This window comes from Equus quagga, chromosome 13 (genome assembly GCF_021613505.1).
Source record: "Equus quagga isolate Etosha38 chromosome 13, UCLA_HA_Equagga_1.0, whole genome shotgun sequence".
NCBI classification, from domain to species: domain Eukaryota; kingdom Metazoa; phylum Chordata; class Mammalia; order Perissodactyla; family Equidae; genus Equus; species Equus quagga.
The window spans coordinates 1,471,117-1,489,665 of NC_060279.1; the positions used below are offsets into that span (position 1 = coordinate 1,471,117).

At 54.1% G+C, this 18,549-nt stretch overlaps 1 protein-coding gene across 1 annotated transcript in view; it reads left to right on the forward strand.

The window, feature by feature from the left end:
- The window catches only part of NFASC (neurofascin), an 87,757-nt gene that overhangs the window by 7,369 nt on the left and 61,839 nt on the right, over positions 1-18,549 (forward strand). Inside the window, exon 2 of the mRNA XM_046683357.1 lies at positions 12,783-12,963. Coding sequence (XP_046539313.1) covers positions 12,873-12,963 — 91 coding nt within the window. The 5' untranslated portion in view covers positions 12,783-12,872. The remainder of the gene's footprint in view (positions 1-12,782; positions 12,964-18,549) is intronic.

The window sequence follows — 18,549 nt, forward strand, 5'->3', positions numbered from 1 at the left end:
GCAATGGCAGCAGGCTGCCCTGTGAGTGCTGGCGCCCCTAGAGGGCCTGGTGTGAACACTAGATGTTCACGGCGGCCACCTTGAGGGAAGGGTCTCTTCCCCTTTCTTCTTTCCCATCCCCTCCCTCCCCCAACTTCATAAAGAACCAAGTGGTTCAGGTTTCAACCTATAGATTAATTCCGGGTGTTGAGCAGAAAACAGCTGTTTTCAGCCAAATCCCTAATCCTAAACCCAGGTGTGCCCTTCCACCCCCTCCCCAGGCGGGAATCCGGGCCACCTGATACCGTTGTTCCCCCACCCCACTCCTGCTGAGACCCCGTGGCCTCTGTGAACTTAGCCGAGGCAGGGAGAGGAGGGGCCCGGCCTGCTGGTGCGCCTGCCACCACCCCGACGTGGATGGCTCTCAATGGTTAACACACAGCCCCTCACTCCTCGCAGATCTCTCCCCCTGACAATGAAAGGGAGCCAAGCATGAAACACAGCCACCGAGCAGATGGAGACCACCTCCCTCCAACCCCGAGAAGAGCGGAGGGGGAAGGGGGAAGGGGGGCGTTCACTCCCATATACAAGATTTCCTTGGCTATTGGAAAATCCTAGAAGACAACCGGTTGGACCCCACACAGGCAAGGAAGCTGGGTCTCTGCCCTGGGCGTGGGGAGAGGCAGAGATCTGGAAGCACCGGGTGAGTGCTCTCTTAGGCCGTCAAGTCCTCGTGCCCTGGAGGGTTGGGTGCAGGTCCAGCCCTTCGAGGGGACGTGGGAGCGTGTATGAGCAGACAGACTGTGTTAAAGACGCTGGGCCGTGCAGTCACTCCGTGGGGCTGCAGAGGCAGATGTGGGGAGATGTGATTCTTTGGCAGGTGCTCTCTGAAGAGGTGGCCAGGGAGCCCCTCCCTGCTGCCTGCCTTCCTACTCTCATCTCCTTCCAGAGATCCCACTGTCTTTCTCCTTGCTGATCACTCTCTCTTTGGGACAGGCTGGTGGTCATCGTTAGGGAGGATCTCAAGTTTCCTAGGAAACCCAGCCGCTGGCTTCAGACGCCTGTGAGTGGAGGGAGGGGAGCAGGCTGGGTCACCATGTGTTGCATCGTTCCTTCCTTGGTGTGAGAGAGACGGAAGGGAGGTGGCAGTGGGATGGGAGGGGACATGAGGACGAGGGTCCTCCATAGTGCCTGGGTGATCCCTCTGCTGCAGGTGGACTGCAGAACCCGGGCAGCCAAGCTGGAGCCCTCAGGATGAGGGGGCGGGAGGCTGGGAAGGGAGGTGATGCCGGTCGTGGGGCTAGTGCCTGGGTTCCGAGAGTCTGTCCGCGGGATAGAGAAAAGCGGGCGGCCCTGACTGGGATCAGACAAAGCTCTGGGAGGGAATGGGGGAGGATTTCAAAAGAAAAGGAGACTCTGCTTCAGAGGATGGTGAATAGATATTATTATTAGGTTATTGCTATTATGTTTTACTCAAGCTTACACTTAGAACAACAATTCATCATATATGAATTTAACCTAGCATTTATAATATGTTATACTAATTCACTGATGGGTTAAGTATCTTCCAGCAGTAGGAAGTATCTGATAAGAAGGCTGTACACGCATCCTGTGAATATTCATCCTGCTGTCTCGCTACAGAGGGACACAAGACAGACTGTGAGCTCAAGAAGGTCAGAGTCTGATGCAGGAGGTGGACGTGGGGACAGTAATCCCACAGGCAGGAGGAAATGACTGCTGGAACAGAGCAGGGTAGCATGCTGGGGGGCACGTGGAAACGGCAGCCTACTTTCAGTGGGAAAGCAGGGTCAGCGTCTTGGACAGCTGCCTTGCCGGGCCTTGGCGAAGAAGGGAGCTTGCACTACAGAGAAAGAAGGGAATAGCATTGCTAGCTGAAGCAAAGCGGGGGCGCGGCCGGCCGAGGTGAGGGGGTGCCCGGCCTGCTGGGCAGTGGAGGGGCCAGGCTGCACGGGAGACACACCTGTGCAGCGGGTGCGGGGGCAGAGGCTCCCCAGAGCCACATTGCAGGGCCCTGGGAGCTCCGCCGTGAGGGGATTTTTGTCTCTTAGGCCAGCTCCCTGACTGCTTTTTCTGCCAAGACAAATGTGATAGAGGATGGCCACGGGCAGGACACACACAAGCTCTTTATTCTTTAAGAAAAAGCAGAAAGTGAGTGAGAATGGGATGATTATAGGGGTAAGCTGAGCCAGTCTGGTTTCTGTTTGTCTATAAGTCATTTGCAGCTGTCCCTGGTTTGTATTGGGAAGTTACTGGAGAAATCGATCCTGGGCTCCGGCTGACAGGGCCTGGCTGGCCGTCTGCGTGGAGCCCTCCACCCAGTGTGGCATGTGTCTGAGCGCTCTCGGGTCCCCCACTCGTGGCCCTTCCACTCCTGGTTTTGACGTGCCTCGTTTCCTCTGTTGTTTTGGCTCCTCTCTCTGCTTTCTGCACAGGCTGCTGCCGGGCGTCTCTAGTAAGAAGCTCTGCTCAGTTTGTGTTTTTTAACCTAGTGCACGATGGCTGAGTTTTGCTGTGTCTCTGTGGGGCTTTTATCGTCTCTCTCTTCCCCTGCGGTATCCTGTGGCAGTGATGTGTGAGTGTATCTCTGGGTGGGTTCTTCAGTACTAGTCTAGTCGTTTCATTAGTTTATTCTGAGAGCTGATGGCTGGTGTGTGGCTCATGGCGCTGATCTGCTGGTATGTCCGTAGGTGTCAGTTCGGGAGCACAGCCTCGGAGAACCTGCAGGACGGTTTTCTTCATGGCATCTCTGAGGCGTTTCACACTGAACGTGTTCAGTCCGAAGCTCGTGGTCTCCCTGCACCCACCCCTACCAGAGTTATTCCCCTTTCTGTACTTTTGATGCCAGGTATTAGCTAATCCAATTCCCCAACCTAGAAACCTTGGTGCCCTCTTCCTTCTCACCGTCCACCACCAGTCAGTCATCAGATCTTGTCGCTTCTAACCAGAAACTCTCCTCGCATCTCAGGGAGGCCTTGGAGACCATTGAGCCATCCGTCTGTCACACACGCTTTCTCTCACACCCTGCGCAGCCGCACCTGTAGAATCTGGAGTCTGGGAGAAGGCGAGTGAGTGATGGGAAGAGGAGGCGTGGTCCGAGGAGCCTCACTCCTGGGCTTCACTCCCAGAGCAGGAGGATGCTGTAGGGCAGTGAGTGGCCTGCGGCTAAGTCCTAGACCAGCCACTCGATGGGCAGGGTGACGGGTGGATCACAGGCCCTCTCTTGGACTTGGCTTTAGCCGATATGCAGAGAAAACCTGAAGGGCTTGCATGGAGTGGAGTCTCCTGAGCTCCTCGGGAAGGCGTGCAGTAAGAGCAGTAAAAGTGACTCACACTGTGCGATACGGAGAATGATCTTTTGGTTTTGCTGTAAGATGAGAGAAGCGTGAAGGTGTCCTCTGCCGAGGCAGGGAGCCAGTGGAGACAAGTTTGGAGATTGAGGAGAGAGCAGACGGTTGATGGTGGCGGTCCTGGCAGAGGGTTGGGCCTGGGCTCGGGCAGAGGCCGGCAGGAGGAAGGAGGGACACTTTTTATCCAGAAAGTGGAGCCAGTGGGAAGCGGATGCGTTCAGCCAACATTCTAGGGGTGTTCGGGATTCTGGTAGCACTGCCAGTTGCAAGGTTTAGGAAGCTCCACTCTAACTGTTTTCAAAATGAAAGGGACTTTTTAAATTGAGGTAGCATTGCTTTATCGCATTGTGTAAGTTTCAGGTGCACATCGTTGTACCTTGGCGTCTGTATACACTATATCATGTTCACCACCATAGTCTAGTTTCCGTCCGACACTGTATACACGTCCCCCTTCACTGAAAGGAATTTTCAGTGTAAACGTGTATGTAATTTAAAAATCCACAGGTAGGCCCTGCTTCCAGAAGTGCTCCATCAGCGACTCAAACAGTGGCACGAAGGATCGGGTCTCCCTGTGTCTTCTCTCTGCCTCAGCAGGATTGGCTTACCCCCACGGGACACATGGAGACCCCCTGCTCCCACCCGCCCTGTAGCTCCGTCCTCACCGCAATGGGGGGTTCCTCCCTCTGTCTCTCTCAGAAGACAGGGAAATTTGTCTTTCCCAGAGGTCTCAGCAAAGTCTCCGTGGAGCGCGCTGCCGCTCGCTGGGTTAGACGGCTGTTCCCAAATCAGTCTTGGTGGCGAGAGGGCAGGGAGTGCTAACTGGCTGACACTAATCAGAGCCCAACTCTGGAACTGGGGTAGGATCACGCGGAGAAAGGGTTAGAGATGAATTCTCCAAAGAAAAATATGGTTACTGTTCTGGACCGAATCATATCCGCCCCCCCCCCCCCCCCCAGTTGCTGTGTTGAAGCTCTAACCTGAAATGTGACTATATTTGGGAATAGGGCCTTTAAAGAGGTAATTAAGGTTAAATGAGGTCATAGGGTGGGGCCCCAAACCAATGCCACTGGAGTCCTAAGAAGAAGAGGAAGAGACATGAGGGGTGCCGGTGCAGAGGAAAGGCCGTGTGAGGAAGACATCTGCAAGCCAAGGAGGGAGAGGGTGCAAACGGCTGTGGTGGGGTTGGGATGGAGGTTGACCAGGGGCACTGGGGATTATGAAGCAGTCCCGAGAAGCCCCTGAGCCTGGAGAGCAGCCAGGCTTCAAGGCGAACGGCTTGCATGGGAAACCCAGGGTGCTCCAGGTCGGCCCCGCAGCCCCGCCCGGGTGCCCAGCGCACGGTGCTCCCTCTGAGCGCAGGCCTTCTGTATTTGCAGTTAGGCTGCTGCACAAGGGGTTTCGGTTCTTTGTTTTACTAATGGCATCCTTTCTTCAAATAAAACCTTATACAAAACCCCAATGTAAAACAGGGGCTGTGAAGCCCCTCTGGCCAGAGTCGGGTGGAGGGCCTGAGTCCCACCTCCCCAAACCCGCTTTGGAGAAGGCCCTTGAGGCACTTCCCAAGAACCCACCAGGCCTCTCTGGACCCAGTGAGAAAACCCAGTGCTAAGAGATTCTTGAATCTTTCAGCTCTGTCCTCCTCACCCTGAATACTGTGTGTGACCCTGGGTGACCGTGAGGCTGGCTGCAGTGGGTGACTCCGTTGAACCGGTGGTGAAGCTCTGGGTTTGGAAGCTAAGGGGCTGGCCTCGCCCGGAGCCTCCTAACTGGTCTCCTCCCACCATTGCCCCCACATCGCACCCTCCGCAGGGCAGCCAGAGCAGTGTTTACGGATGAAGCTCATCAGGCCCCCACTGCTCAGAGCCCTGCAGTAGCTTCCCGACATGCTTAGGGCATGAGTTAGACCCCTCACCCTGACCAGAGCCCTTCATGAGTGTGCCGCCGCCCCTGCCTCTGCCCGTGTCCTCTGCCATTCTACCCACGCGCGCCCTCCGAGCTGCAGCCACGCTAGCTGCTTTCCGTTCCTCGCTCGGATCCGTCTGCTTCCTGAGCAGGACATTTGCACAAGCAGTTCTTCCTACCTGGGATGTTTTCCTGACCTGTCTTTACAAGGTTAGCTCCCTCTTGCCGTGTAAACCTCGGTCAGTGTCACCTTCTCACAAAAGCCTTCCTTGACCATTCACTTCTCTGTCGCATCACCATATTGTGGTTTCTTTTTTTTTTTAATAGATTTTATTGTTTAGAGCACTTTTAGATTTACAGCAAAATGGAGCGGAAGATACAGAGATTTCTCATATGCCCCATGCCCCCACCACGCATGGCCTCCTCCACTACCAACATCCCCACCAGGGCGGCACGTTTGTTACGACTGATGAACCTGCATTGACACGTCATTATCACCCAAGGTCCAGAGTTCACATTATGGTCATTCTACGGGCTTGGACAAATGCAGAAGGACAGGGATCCACCATTGCAGTATCCTGCAGAGTGCTTTCACTGCCCTGAACCTCCTCTGTGCCCCACCTCTCCATCCCTCCCTCCCCCAACCCCGGGCAACCGCTGATCTTTTTACTGTCTCCACAGCTCTGCCTTTTCCAGAATCCGTGTCATAGAGTTGGAACCATACAGTATGGAGCCTTTTCAGATTGACTTCTTTCACTCAGTGATGTGCGTTTAAGGTCCCTCCACGTCTTTTTGTGTCTTGATAGCCATTTCTGTTTAATGCTGAGTAATAGTCCACTGTCGATGTGCACAGTTTATTTCTCCTTCACCTGCTGGAGGGCATCTCGGTTGCTCCAAGCATTGGCCGTTGGGACTAAGGCTGCTGTAAACACCGTGTGCAGGTCACATTGTGTTTTCTTCATTGCACTTACTGCTACCTGATTTTTTTGTTCAACATTTATTTCCTGTCTACCCTGCTGGGAAGTCAGCTCATGAGAGCAGAGAAGCTTTCTCTCTTGCCCTCATGGGTAGTCTCTGGACCAGCGCTTGCTGCCAGCTCGGTTAAGTGAATGCATTGCCCACTGTCTGCCACCCAAAAGTCCGAGACAGGCTCTGCCCTGGGGACTGGAGCTGCCAGCTGAGCCATGTCTCAGTGCCCCTGTCTTTTCTTCCCATCACTTCAGCTGTGTTGTGACCACCAGTGCAGCCTGCCCAGAATGGGGCTGCGGGAATGTGGGAGCTCCCGACGGTGACAGCTTGCGGGAGCCGTGGGCCTCTTGTCTGTCCGTCTGCCAGGGACAGCTTGTGGAATCAATACCACGGGCCCCCCAATCTGGGCAAAGAAAGCAAACCAGGACCCAGAAAAAAGGAAAAATGGAAAAGCAGGCTGTGGCTGGATAATTATTATTGCACTTGCCACTGTTGCTGCTGGGGTCTCGCAGGCAGCCAGAGAGCTGCCTTCACTGCACCGGCTCACAGCCCACCGTGGCTGCAGCGAACATTTGTGGAGCTCCCACCTGTGCCTGTCTTTGCTAAGGCCCTTATAGGAATTGTGTATTGTCGCCACAGCAGGCCTCTGAATAGGTGCTTTTATTATCTGCGTTTTCAGATGAGAAATACGAAGCTGTGAGGGTTCAGCACTCGCCCATGGTGCCCACCTCGTCAGTGGGGAGCTGCTTGAGACCCAGGTGACCTTCCTGCATGGCTGGTGCTCTCAAACCCCACAGAGGGCCTGTCATGTCCAGTGGTCCCCACTAGTGGCCGATCATCACCCAACTCACATACTCTTTCCCAGGCCCCATCTCAGACGTTTTGAATCTGAATCTCTCACCAGGCTTGCAGAATCAAAGGCCTCAAGTTCAGGGAGATGGCCTGGCTGTGGAAGCATCCCCGTGTAGGCTAACAGAGGTTCCAAGGGATTCAAATTCCAGAGACAAATTTTTTTTAATCCGAGGCCTGATCTGGCCCTGCCTGGAAGCTGTGTGTTCAAACATGGCCCGGGTGATTCGGACGAGCGTCCTGTTTCCTTCCTGCCTGGCTCATCGTCAGCTGCGCACCTGACCACGTGGCACTGGGACTCTGTGAGACAGGGAGCTCCCTACTGCACGGCAGGACACTTCACCTTTGGGTGACTCTTATCTCTCTTATTTCTTTGCTTCTCTTTTCATACACGGGGTTGGGGAACCTCAGATATACAAGAAGTAAATTAATCAAGTTCCCAGTTCATATGTACCATCAGTCCACACAAGATTTCTCCTTCGGTTTTATTTTTTTTAATATTTTTAAGGTATGCCTTTTTTCGGTGAGAAAGATTGGCTCTGATCTAACATCTGTTGCCAATCTTCCTCTTTTTTTCTTTTTTCTCCCCAAAGCCGCAGTACATAGCTGTGCATCCTAGTTGTACGTCCTGGTTCTTCTGTGTGGGACGCCGCCTCAGCATGGCTTCATGAGTGGTGTGTGGGTCTGTGCCCAGGATTCAAACCAGTGGACCCTGGCCACTGAGGCAGAGTGTGCAAACTTAACCACTACACCACCGGGCCAGGCCTATGGTTTTATTTACTTTTGTTCCTTCCTTCACACTCTCTCCCTGCAATAGGCCCCCTCTAGTGTATTTTGTATCCTTACGATCCCCCTCTTACTGGTTGATTCGATATAAAAGGATCCTTCAAACATGTCGTGTTGGTCGCATGTGTTTTGTTTTCGTGAATGGTATTGTAGGATGGCTGTGTTTATTAGAAAATTCTTCCTTGCATCTCAGAGAAACACTTGGTCCTAGCTTTTCCCCCACGGAGCTAAACAGAAAAATTCCACACCCTCTTCCAGCATCCCAAGGCAGCCATGATGGCCCCTGTCGCAGCTTCCTGTGCCCTCCCACGGGATATGGGATTTTCCTTGTTCCTCCCCAGGATGCTCCATACTTAGAGGGCATTCCCGTTGAAGGGCCCTGACCGCTCTGCCCCGTCTGGATGGGCTGCTGCTCTGCCCCAGCGATAACCTCTTGAGTTGTTGGAAGGGCTGGGAGAGGAACCTGAGATATTATGAGACTGGGCCGCACAGCAAGACAGTGCAAGAACTAAGATTTGGCTGGAAGCGTGAATGTAATTGCTTTAGGTTAGAAACACCTGCCCTTTCCCTCCCTGCCGGTCATCAGGATGGGGGAGCTGTGACCTTGGTGACGTGGGGGTACCTTCAGGCAGGGTGTCTCCCTCCTCATTCCACGCTGGGTTCTTGGAGTGCAGCACCAGAGCCCCTGTACCCAGACAGCAGTTGGTTCTCGCCTTCCTTTGACTTGGGTGGAAATTTCCTCAGAATGTGTGGGAAGAGTGGCAGGCCGCATGTCTGTCTTCCAGGCTGAGTGGATCCGGCCCGGGGAGCTGAGGATGCCTGTCTGCCCCTGTCCTCTGCTCCTTTATCTTTATGAGCACATATACACACCCCTGTTAACACATTCCTTATTTATTGAGGTGAAATTTGCATATCATAGAATTAACCAAGTTAAAGCGGACAATTTGGTGGCATTTAGTACATTTACACTGTGTGCGAGCATCACCTCTAGACCCAGACATCATCATCATCCCAAAAGGAAACCCTGTACCCATTCAGCAGTTGCTCCCCGTTCTCCCTTCCCCTCTGCCTCTGGTAACCACCGATTTGTGTTCTGTCTCTGAGGATTTCCCTATTTTGGATATTTCATATAAATGGGATCATTTAATATGTGACCTTTTGTGTCTGGCTTCTCTCACTGAGCATAATATCCTTGGGTTTCATCCACATTGTAGCACGATCAGTCCTTCATTCTTTTCTCTGGCTGAATAATATTTCACGGTGTGGATGTGCTGTTAAGTTGTTATTCACTCACCCACTGATGGACACTTGGGCTGACGCTGCCTTTCGGCTGTTGTGAGTGATGCCGCTGTGAACGTGGGTGTACATGGACTTGTTTGACTATACCCGTTTTTAATTCTTAGGAGTGGAAATACGGGGTCATATGGTAATTCTATGTTTAATTTTTTGAGGAGCTGCCAAACTGTACATTTCCTTTTCTAAAATATGTTTATATATTTAGGTGAGGAAGATTGTCCCTGAGCTAACATCTGTGCCAGTCTTCCTCTACACGTAGCAGCTTTACTCTGGAACTTTCCTGCATATCGAGAGAGAGGGAAATTGAGTGGAAAACTCTGGTCTGGGAGTCAGGAGACCTGGTTTCTTTTCCTAGCTTTGCCACTAACCAGCTGGGTGACTTTAGGCAGATCACTTCCCCTTTCTGGGCTCTCGTTTCCTCATCTGAAAAGTAAGAGGATTGCATAAAGCTGAATAATCTTTAAATTCTCTTCCTCTTTTAAGATTTTATTGGAAAAGTTGGATTCTAGAGAGAAGAGAGAGAATTGTCAAACAGCTAAATGTGATTATCTCTATTTTTTTCTACTGTGTTTTTAAATTGTGAGTTAAAAGCACCCCAAATAATTGTTTTTTTTTTCCTGCCAGTGTGTTTCTAGTTAATGAATAGCTTCTGGCTTCCTTTTTCCATCCAGATTCCCAGAATAAGCGATCCCCTTTCCCATCACTTTCTACTGCTTGGCAGCTCCTGAACGAAACGCGGCAGTCCTGTGGGCCGGGCTGGAGCCCTGCCTGGTCCTCCGCGCAGGAGCGCTGAGCCTCCGCCAGCTGGTTCCCTCGACACGAAGGCTTCAGCTGGGTGACCTGGGCCTGGTCTTTGGAGATTAGGAGCCAAGGAGTCAGCAGACTCTTTCTGAGACAGTGTCAGGACCATCTCAGAGAGTCAGGAGGAAGAACCGAAGACCTCCTGGGATGCCTTCTAGCCGGAGGTCCCAGGTCCAAAGACGGTGCTCTCCTACACCACCTGGTGGTTTTCTGGGGAAACATGAGGTTAAAAACAAACCAGAAAACCCCCACTTGACCAAGTGTGTTGTCTCATCCAGTCAGTCATTCGTTTGTTCATTTTTCATCCTCCCTCACATATTTGTGAGTGGCTGCTGTGTTGTAGGCATTGTGTTAGATTCTAGGAATAAACAAGATGAGGCACCTTTCCTTTTATAGTGGCTACAGACGAGTGGCTTTTGGAATAAATACAAAGTGACAAGTGCTATAACGGGGGCAGTAAATGGTGTTCAGGAGTGCAGGCAAGGGCCATGTAAGTCACACTTAGTGAATCCTAATGCGAGAGGGCAGATCCAAAGAGTGTTCTAGACAGGAGTTAATCTGTGCAGCAGGCAGTCGGTACGACGGCACGATGCACTGAGAGGCTGGGAGAAGAGCCACACTGGCTGGCACACAGAGCCCAAGGGGAGGGTGATGAGAGACGAGACTGTGGAGGGGGCTGCACCAGGTGGGGCTGCGGAGCCGTCTCACCGACTTCGGCTTTAACTTTCGTCCCGCAGGGAGCTAGTGAGTTTGCCTAGGGGAGTGGCACATTTATATTTGTACTTTAGAAATGACAGCTCAGGTTGTGGGTGGAGAATGAATCAGAGGGTGAGAGTCGAAGTGGGGAGACCACTTAGGAAGCTATTGTAGTAACTGGCATGAAACGATGGTGACCAGAACCAAGGTGGAAGTAGCTGGGGTGGGGGGAGGGGGACAGTCCAGAAATGTGCCTGAGGCTGGGGGCTGGCATTGGGCCCAGCTTCCAGGAAAAAAACTGCTGGAATCTGAATCAGAATCCTTTAGGTTGCCCCACATCCTGGCACAGGGGAGGTGCGTCATCCTCCAGGTCTCAGAAGCATCGCCTTGTCTCCCCGGAGCGAGCCCTGGAGCCCTGCTCCCAGCCCCTCCACCTCCGTCAGGAGGGCTGGGAGACAGTGGGGGTACTGGTGAGAGCAGGCTCCAGGCGGCTGCCAAGTGAAACAGGCAGAGGAGAACAATGGCTCCATTTTGGTAGCTGGCTAGTAGTCCAGGAAAGCTGAGCGAGACCTGGGGAAGCACCCCCTGCTGCCCTCTTCAACTTGCCCCATGGTGGAACAGCAAACTGGACCAATTTCTAAGACTCGGTCTCAGAACCTTGGGCAATCTTTGTGAGGAAGAGTGTCCCTGAGCTAACATCTGTTGCCAATCTTCATTTTTTTCCTCCCCAAAGCCCCAGCACATAGCCGTATATCCTAATTGTAAGTCCTTCTAGTTCTGTGTGGGATGCCCCCACAGCATGGCTTGATGAGCGGTGTGCAGGTCCGTGTGCAGGATCCAAACCTGTGAACGCTGGGCCGCTGAAGCAGAGCACGTGAACTTAACCATTCGGCCACGGGGCCAGCCCCAACCTTGGGCAGTCTTAAAGCTCTCTATTTGAGTGTCAGTTGTAGGCCGTTCTTGCTCTTCTCTCCCAGGAGGAGGGGAAAAGGGTTTGTCTCTTAAGGACCCATTCCAGGCTCCTTGGACAGTCATTTTTAACACCGCTCCCCCCCACCCCCCCCAGCAGGGCCTGGAATGATTTCTTGTGTTTGAAGATGTGAACATTGGGCTGTCATAATGTTGCTCATTCTACCGGCCCCCTAGAATCCCCTTCTCCTGGGCCATTGTCTCAGCACTGCCACGATCTCTAAAGGGACAACATCAGGGACTGCCATACCTTAGCTGCACAAAATATCTACAGAAGTCATTCATTTAAAAAAAAAAAAAAAAAAAACAACGCTTAGGCAACCTAATCTCACCTGTCTCCCCCCGATCCCCAGGGCTGGTCCCTCACCCTGCCCCCTCTCCCTGGGTTGGAGATCTTGTCTCTCTGCCCTACCCAGACGCACTCAGCCCCAGGCCCACTCGGCACAGCTGGCTCAGAGGAGCTGCGACTGGTGTGTTTCCTGCTGGCCCCAGGCGTCTCATCCTCCAGATGTGATGTGGGCCAGTGTTCATTCTCACGATTGTTCTGTGCAGAGCTACCCTTCCTTCTAGAACAGTGGTTCTCCACTGGGGGTGGTTTTGTCCTCCAGGGGACAGTTGGCAATGTCTAGAGACGTATTTGTCTGGGGACAGGAGTGGGCTCCCCTGGCATCTAGTGAGTAGAGGCCAGAGGTGCTGCTAGCCATCCTACATTAATACCAAAGACAGTGTCCCACACAAAGAATTGTTGGGTCCCAAATGTCAATAGAGCAAGGTTAAGAAACCCTGTTTTAGGGCCAGCCTGGTGGCACAGCGGTTAAGTGCACGCGTTCCACTTCCGAGGCCTGAGGTTCGCCAGTTTGGATCCCGGGTGCAGACATGGCGCCGCTTGGCAAGCCATGCTATGGTAGGCGTCCCACATATAAAGTAGAGGAAGATGGGCATGGATGTTAGCTCAGGGCCAATCTTCCTCAGCAAAAAGAGGAGGATTGGCAGCAGATGTTAGCTCAGGGCTAAACTTCCTAAAAAAAAAAGAAAAAAGAAACCCTGTTTTAGAGCATTGGTCTGTGACCAAGGGGACCCTTGGGGGACCCTCCAGGCCCTGTAGGATTGCTAGAACAAAGCATGTGTTCAAGAAAACCTCACTTGTCATTGTATTTCTTTCCACAGCTGAGCTCTATCCAGGAGGCCCAGTTAGAACGGCTGGAGGTGGCCACACCCTGCGGGCCGGGGAGCAGGGAGCGGGGCCCCGTGCTGAGGATGGCCAGGCAGCAGCTGCCACCCTGGGTCCATGCAGCCATCCTCCTCTGCCTCCTCAGCCTCGGCCGGGCCATCGAGATTCCTATGGATCGTGAGTCCTGCTCTGTCAATTGCTTTTATTCTCCGGGTTCGGGGCAGAGGAGTTGAGGGTAGGGGAGGTCAGGGGAGAGTTAAGACCATTCTAAGGAGGTCGGGGAGAGGGGAAGCAGTGGATGCTGGGCTCAGAGCTGGGTTTCCCTCCAAAGAATTGACGCGGCGGGCTCATGTTTGGGAACCCGAGACTGAGTCGTGGAGCCTGCTGAGCAGGACCAGGGGTGGCAGCGTTTGGAAGTCTGAGCGTCACTCAGGTGGTCTTCCTCCCTTCGCTCCGGGGGCCTCTGTGGTTTTGACTTGCCCATCGAAGCAGTTTCCAGGGACCGAGTGTAGAGGCCACTTCTTATTTGTCTTTCCAGGATCTGAGCTGGGCCTTGAAGGCCCTTTTGGCTGCACTGAGCAGCAGGATGGATGGCCTGGGGAGGGTTGGGAAGGGGATTATTTCGCAATAGACTGTGGCTAAATGCGACATTAACGTGGAGCCCATTGTAATGCCGCTGTGGGAGAGCCAGGCACTGCCTCCTTCATGTTTGTTTCTAACCCTCCTGAGGTAAAGTTGGAAAGTAAAATCTGTGTCCTGGTTTCCCACAGTGGGGGCATTATTTTGCCGTCAGGATCAGAAAGTAAGGGGCTCCGAATGCTAATCTAACAGCCGTGTCACCGCCAGGCACGTCTGTTGTTACATTCATAAATGGCCCGTTGACTGGCAGCCATGCTCCTTGGCCCTGCTTTTAGGTGTGTCCCACCCTTGCCACAATTCTGACATTTCTGCCAGGACGTCTTGGCATCTCAGTGCTATGATATGGGCATACCACCTCTGTCCCCTGTTCCTTGCTTTCGGGAGTAGATGGGACCCACATGATGCCACTGTAGACTTGGGCTCTCTCCAGGTGACAGACGTCTGGGAGGGTGGCAGAGGGATCCAGCCTCCAAGAAGTCCCCACTGAGCTCTCCAAAGCCAGACCCCGGGGCCTGGAATGAGCGTAGCTGGAGGAGAGTTGCAGGTGTCTCAGCCACCCACCCCATTTCACCAAACTACCCAGAGGAGTGAGCAATGCGGGGTGGGAGAAGGCCGTGGAGACTATGAGCTGGACCCAGATGCAAGATGGGCAAGGCCCCCGCTGCCCTCTCAACAGCCCCGAGTGTGTGTACGCGCGCTTGTGCATGCATGTGTCTGTGTGTACACTTAGGGAGGGGGGAGAAGGGAGTTGTGAGAGGAGCCGTTCCCATGGAGACCGTCTGCACTGCTGGCTCGAGGAAAGTCTCATTAACAGACCCGGGCCGACAATCTAATAAGGAGCGTGATAAGGCCACGTCCCTGGGGAGGAGGGGGTGCACAGGAAATTTGGGTTATCAAGGAAGCGGTGAAGGCTCATTTCTCTTCTGCCGCTTCTCCTCACTCCCTCCCTGGCCACTTTGATCCCCAGGGCTAGTGGGTGAGGGGTTCCTGAAGGTGAGCCTATAAATAGATGGCTTTCAGGTCCGTGTTAGGAATCTGGATTTCTAAAGCTCTGCTGGAGCCACAGGCAGGTGACCAAGTGTGCGGTCAGTCTCCAAAGTACTGCCTGTGGCGCAGACAGCTGCAAGGGTCCCCACTACCACTTCCCCTCACCCCCTGCCCCCGCCCCACCAACCCCCCTGCCCCCCCCCCCCCCCCCCCCCCCCCCCGCCATGTCCATGAAGAGAGTCCTCCAGGCCTTCACAGAATGCAGGGTCACACAGCAAGTGGGTGATGGAGTCACAAGAAGAACTCAGGTCTCTTGATGCCTCCCCCACCCCAGTTTGGCAGCCAACATGCCCCACCCCTACTGCTGGCAACCCTGCCTCCTTTAGCTCTTCTAGAACTCACTGGAAGAGCACACGCCCGGCAGGGAGCTCAGTGCTCTACAGGCACCGTCTCCGTGGCCCCCACGGCTAATCCGTGGAGTAGGCATCTCCTCAACCGACAGGTTAGGAAACTGAGGTGCAGAGAAGGAACGCCGTGTCCCGCTCGCACGTGGCAGAGCCGGCCTGGGACCTCAGTGCCTCACTGAGTGAGCAGCTGGGTCCTCTGGACGCCGTGCCCCGTGCCGTGTCTGTCACACAGGAGCTCGGGCCCCGCCCAGAGTGCGTCACATGCCCTTGCTTTCCTGGCTGCCGCGGAGCGGGGGCCATGCCAACACCTCCAGAACATGTTCACGAGAGCTGAGCACGAGGCGAGAGAGAGGCAAGCCCTTCGGAAAGTACCTAGTGCCCTGGGAAGAAGTCCTCCCAGCCAGGCTCCCCTCCCGCTGGGCCCAGCGCAGGGCACGCCTCCCGGAGACCCAGCCGTCAGGGCCTCTCGTCCTGAGTGGAGGCCCAGCAGGACTGGCTGGGGAAAGGCCAGACACCCTGACTTCACTGAGACATGGTGGACATATGACTCCTGTAAGTGTAAGGCGCCCAGCGTGGTGATTTGGTACAAGTATATATTGCAAGACACGTCCCTCGGTGAGCTGAGTTAGCACAGCCACCCCTCACATAACTCACTTGTGTGTGCGGTGATGACTTCTCAGATCTACTCCCAACTTCCAAGTACATGATACAGCACTGTTAATTATACACCGTGCTGCAATTGGACCCCCAGGACTTATGCATCTTATGGCTGGGAGTGTGCCCTTTGACCGACACCTTGTCCCCAGCCCCTGGCAACCACCATTCCACTCCCTTTTTCTTTGAGTTTGACTTTTTCGGATTCTGCATATAGCTGAGAACATACAGGATTTGTCCTCTCTCTTGGACTTATTTCACTTAGCACACTGCCCTCAAGCTCCCTTCATGATGTCGCAAATGGCTGGAGAGATACCTGCACCATGTTCCTTGCGACATTACTCACAACAGCAAGACATGGGGACAGCTTAAGATCAGGCACTCAACTTTCCCTGTGTGTTGGCCGAGAGGGCCTGGGGGCTCAGGCCAGAGGCTGCCCCGGCGGGTGTGCCCTTCCACTCGCTTGCCCCTTCAGGGGCACTGTCTGTGCCTTGAGGACTGGGGCATTGCTTCTGCGCTGCAGAGTTTGGGCGCAGCAGGCTTCCTGGAACAGAGCCCCGGGCTGCTACACAATCCCTCATTGAAGCCTCGGCCCTCCAGCTCCCACCGCTCCGCCAGCAGAGTCACACGCACCCCTCCTACTCACCCCTCCCCTCCTCGCCAGCCCCAAGGAGAACAGTGTGACCTTTGAAGAAAGCAAAGTGTCGCCTCATCAACCAGAGTTGGTTTGCCAAAAAGTGCGTCTGCTGGCATCTTGCCCCTCCGTCCCCCTCCGTCCCCCTTCCCACTTCAAGGCACCGGGCATTTTTCTCCTAGGAACCCAGAGAGGGGGCAGTGGTGTGGAAGAAGCATTTTCTCCTCACTGTCATCCCAAATAGTGCTGCAGGATGGCCTCAGCAATGACAACACACACGCACAAACACACACTCACATACTCCGTCCTTCCAAGGACGGGGCCGGTGCTGCAGAAGTCAGAGCCGGGGAGGGAAGAGAGGGGCGTGAGCAGAGGAGCCTTGCAGCCTGGGCTGCGTCTGCCTCACCACTGCAGAGCCCACAGGAAGATCCCTCCCCCTTGGAAGCCAAAAGAACAAATTCATTCTCCACTTGACATTGTCATCCAGCAAGTTCCATAGAAGGAGAGAAGGGCAGGTGGTGTGACACGAGGTGGGGGGGGATTGTCACAGGACTAGGTAGGTCGCCCCGTCCCTGGGCAGTCAGTCCCCATTGTCTTCTCGCTGTGGTGGCTCGTCTTCTGAGTTGACTGTGTCCCTGTGATAATTCCTTGGTTGCACAATGTGGCTGCAGATGTCATTACATCTTTAGGCAGGTAGTTTCTCAGGAGGCCTGTGGCCTGATTGCACTGTGGGCTGAGGACAGCATCCTAAGAGCCTGCCCCCCACCCACTCACCTTTGCCCAAGATGTCGAGGAGAACAAAGTGCCGAGGCCCCACCTGGCCACCTCCCTTCTCTGGCCTAGGATGGATTTGTGAAAAGAGCTCGGGACCAGGCAGCGGGAGAGCTATTCTCATTCCAGTTCTGGAACAGACTTCCTGTGTCAGCTTAACCGACTGACTTTTCTTCCAAGAATTTGAGACCCCCCTGGACAATGTCTGGGCCTCCTTCCATTGAACCAGCCTTTGATCCTATAAAAGAGAGACTTGAGACCCACATGGGCAGAGCAGATGCTTTGTCAGGCGTCCCAGCCAGGGCGAGGCCAGAGCCCTCCACAGTATGTGAGGACCCGAGAGATGTTAGCTGGGTCTTGAGATGAAGAAACCAAGGGCCTGGGCTGGTGGTCAAAGGAGTGGGTCAAGCATCAGCCCTGCTTCTCCTGAAAATGGGCCCTTCCCCCCCACCCCCAGCCCCTCTGCATGACTGACCCCACTGGCTTTTCAGAATGACCTCTCTTGGGCCCCTGGCAGGAAAAGTATATGTGGGTGAAGACACTGCTGTGGGGAGCTCCATGGAGCAGGTGTTCAGAAACCATAGATTCTGCTTTTCCGCTGGACTTTTCATCCCTTTTTGTTTCCTGCCCAGGACCCTAGGCAAATGGTAGCGTGGCCTGGCCCACCTGGAGAGTTATCTTGAGCCTTTTCACGGGTCTTACTCTCAAGACTTTCACGCACTGACAGCGTGTGTAGGAGGGACCTCGTTCCTGCTGCACTCCACCTCCCCTGTCTGTCTGTCTTCGCTCTCCTGTGGCTCTTCCTGCGTCTCTTGGTCCTGGCTTAACTCAGCCTTCTCCAGCCTGCCCCCTCTCCAAGCCCCTAAATTCCTCTTCCACACCTCACTATGACCAAGTCAGGAAGCTTCGCAGCCATCATGGCTCACTGGCAGCTTCCGCTTGCCCCCGGAGCCCTCACTCTGAAAACGCCAGCCCGCAGCCCCAGCACGGTATCGGACGTCCACACCCGTGTGAGATAAGAATGGCACATTGCTTTCTGATAGAATCATAAGGAAAAGACATCTTAAAAAGTGACAGCAACACGTTGTCTTTTCCACAGACAAATTTTAACCAAGACCTTCTCCCCACAAAGAACATACATCTAAAACCTTTCTAGTCGGAGTGTGGTCCACAGACCACCAGCATCGGCATCACCTGGCTGCTTGTCAGAAATGCAGGCTCTCCTGAATCAGAACCTGCATTTTAGCCAGACCCCCCAGGTGATTTATATGCTTGTCAAAGGTTGGGAAGCCAAACCTCAAACATACACACTCATGTACAGGAGCACGGGCACATCTCAGGTGAGGGCTGGGGAAGGCTTGCGCCACCTGCCCCTGCACCCACTTTGTGAAAGGCACAGAAAGGAGTGGTGGGCTCTGCTTCGTCCCCACAGCTTTTCAGAAGCGGGATTTCCACCAGGTGATGCCCTTCCACCATGAGCAGGGCCACCGTGGTCCATCTGTCCCTAGGGTTTTTTAAAGGATGGGAGGAGGAGCCAGTGGGAAAAGAAGGGGCCCTGGGACGAGTGAGGCCTGTGGCCCTTCTGGGCCCCTGCAGCTTTGCCCTGAGGTAGTTCAGATCCACTCCTTCCCGGGCCCTCCGCCTCTCCCTTGTGCCCTTGACCCAGGAGCC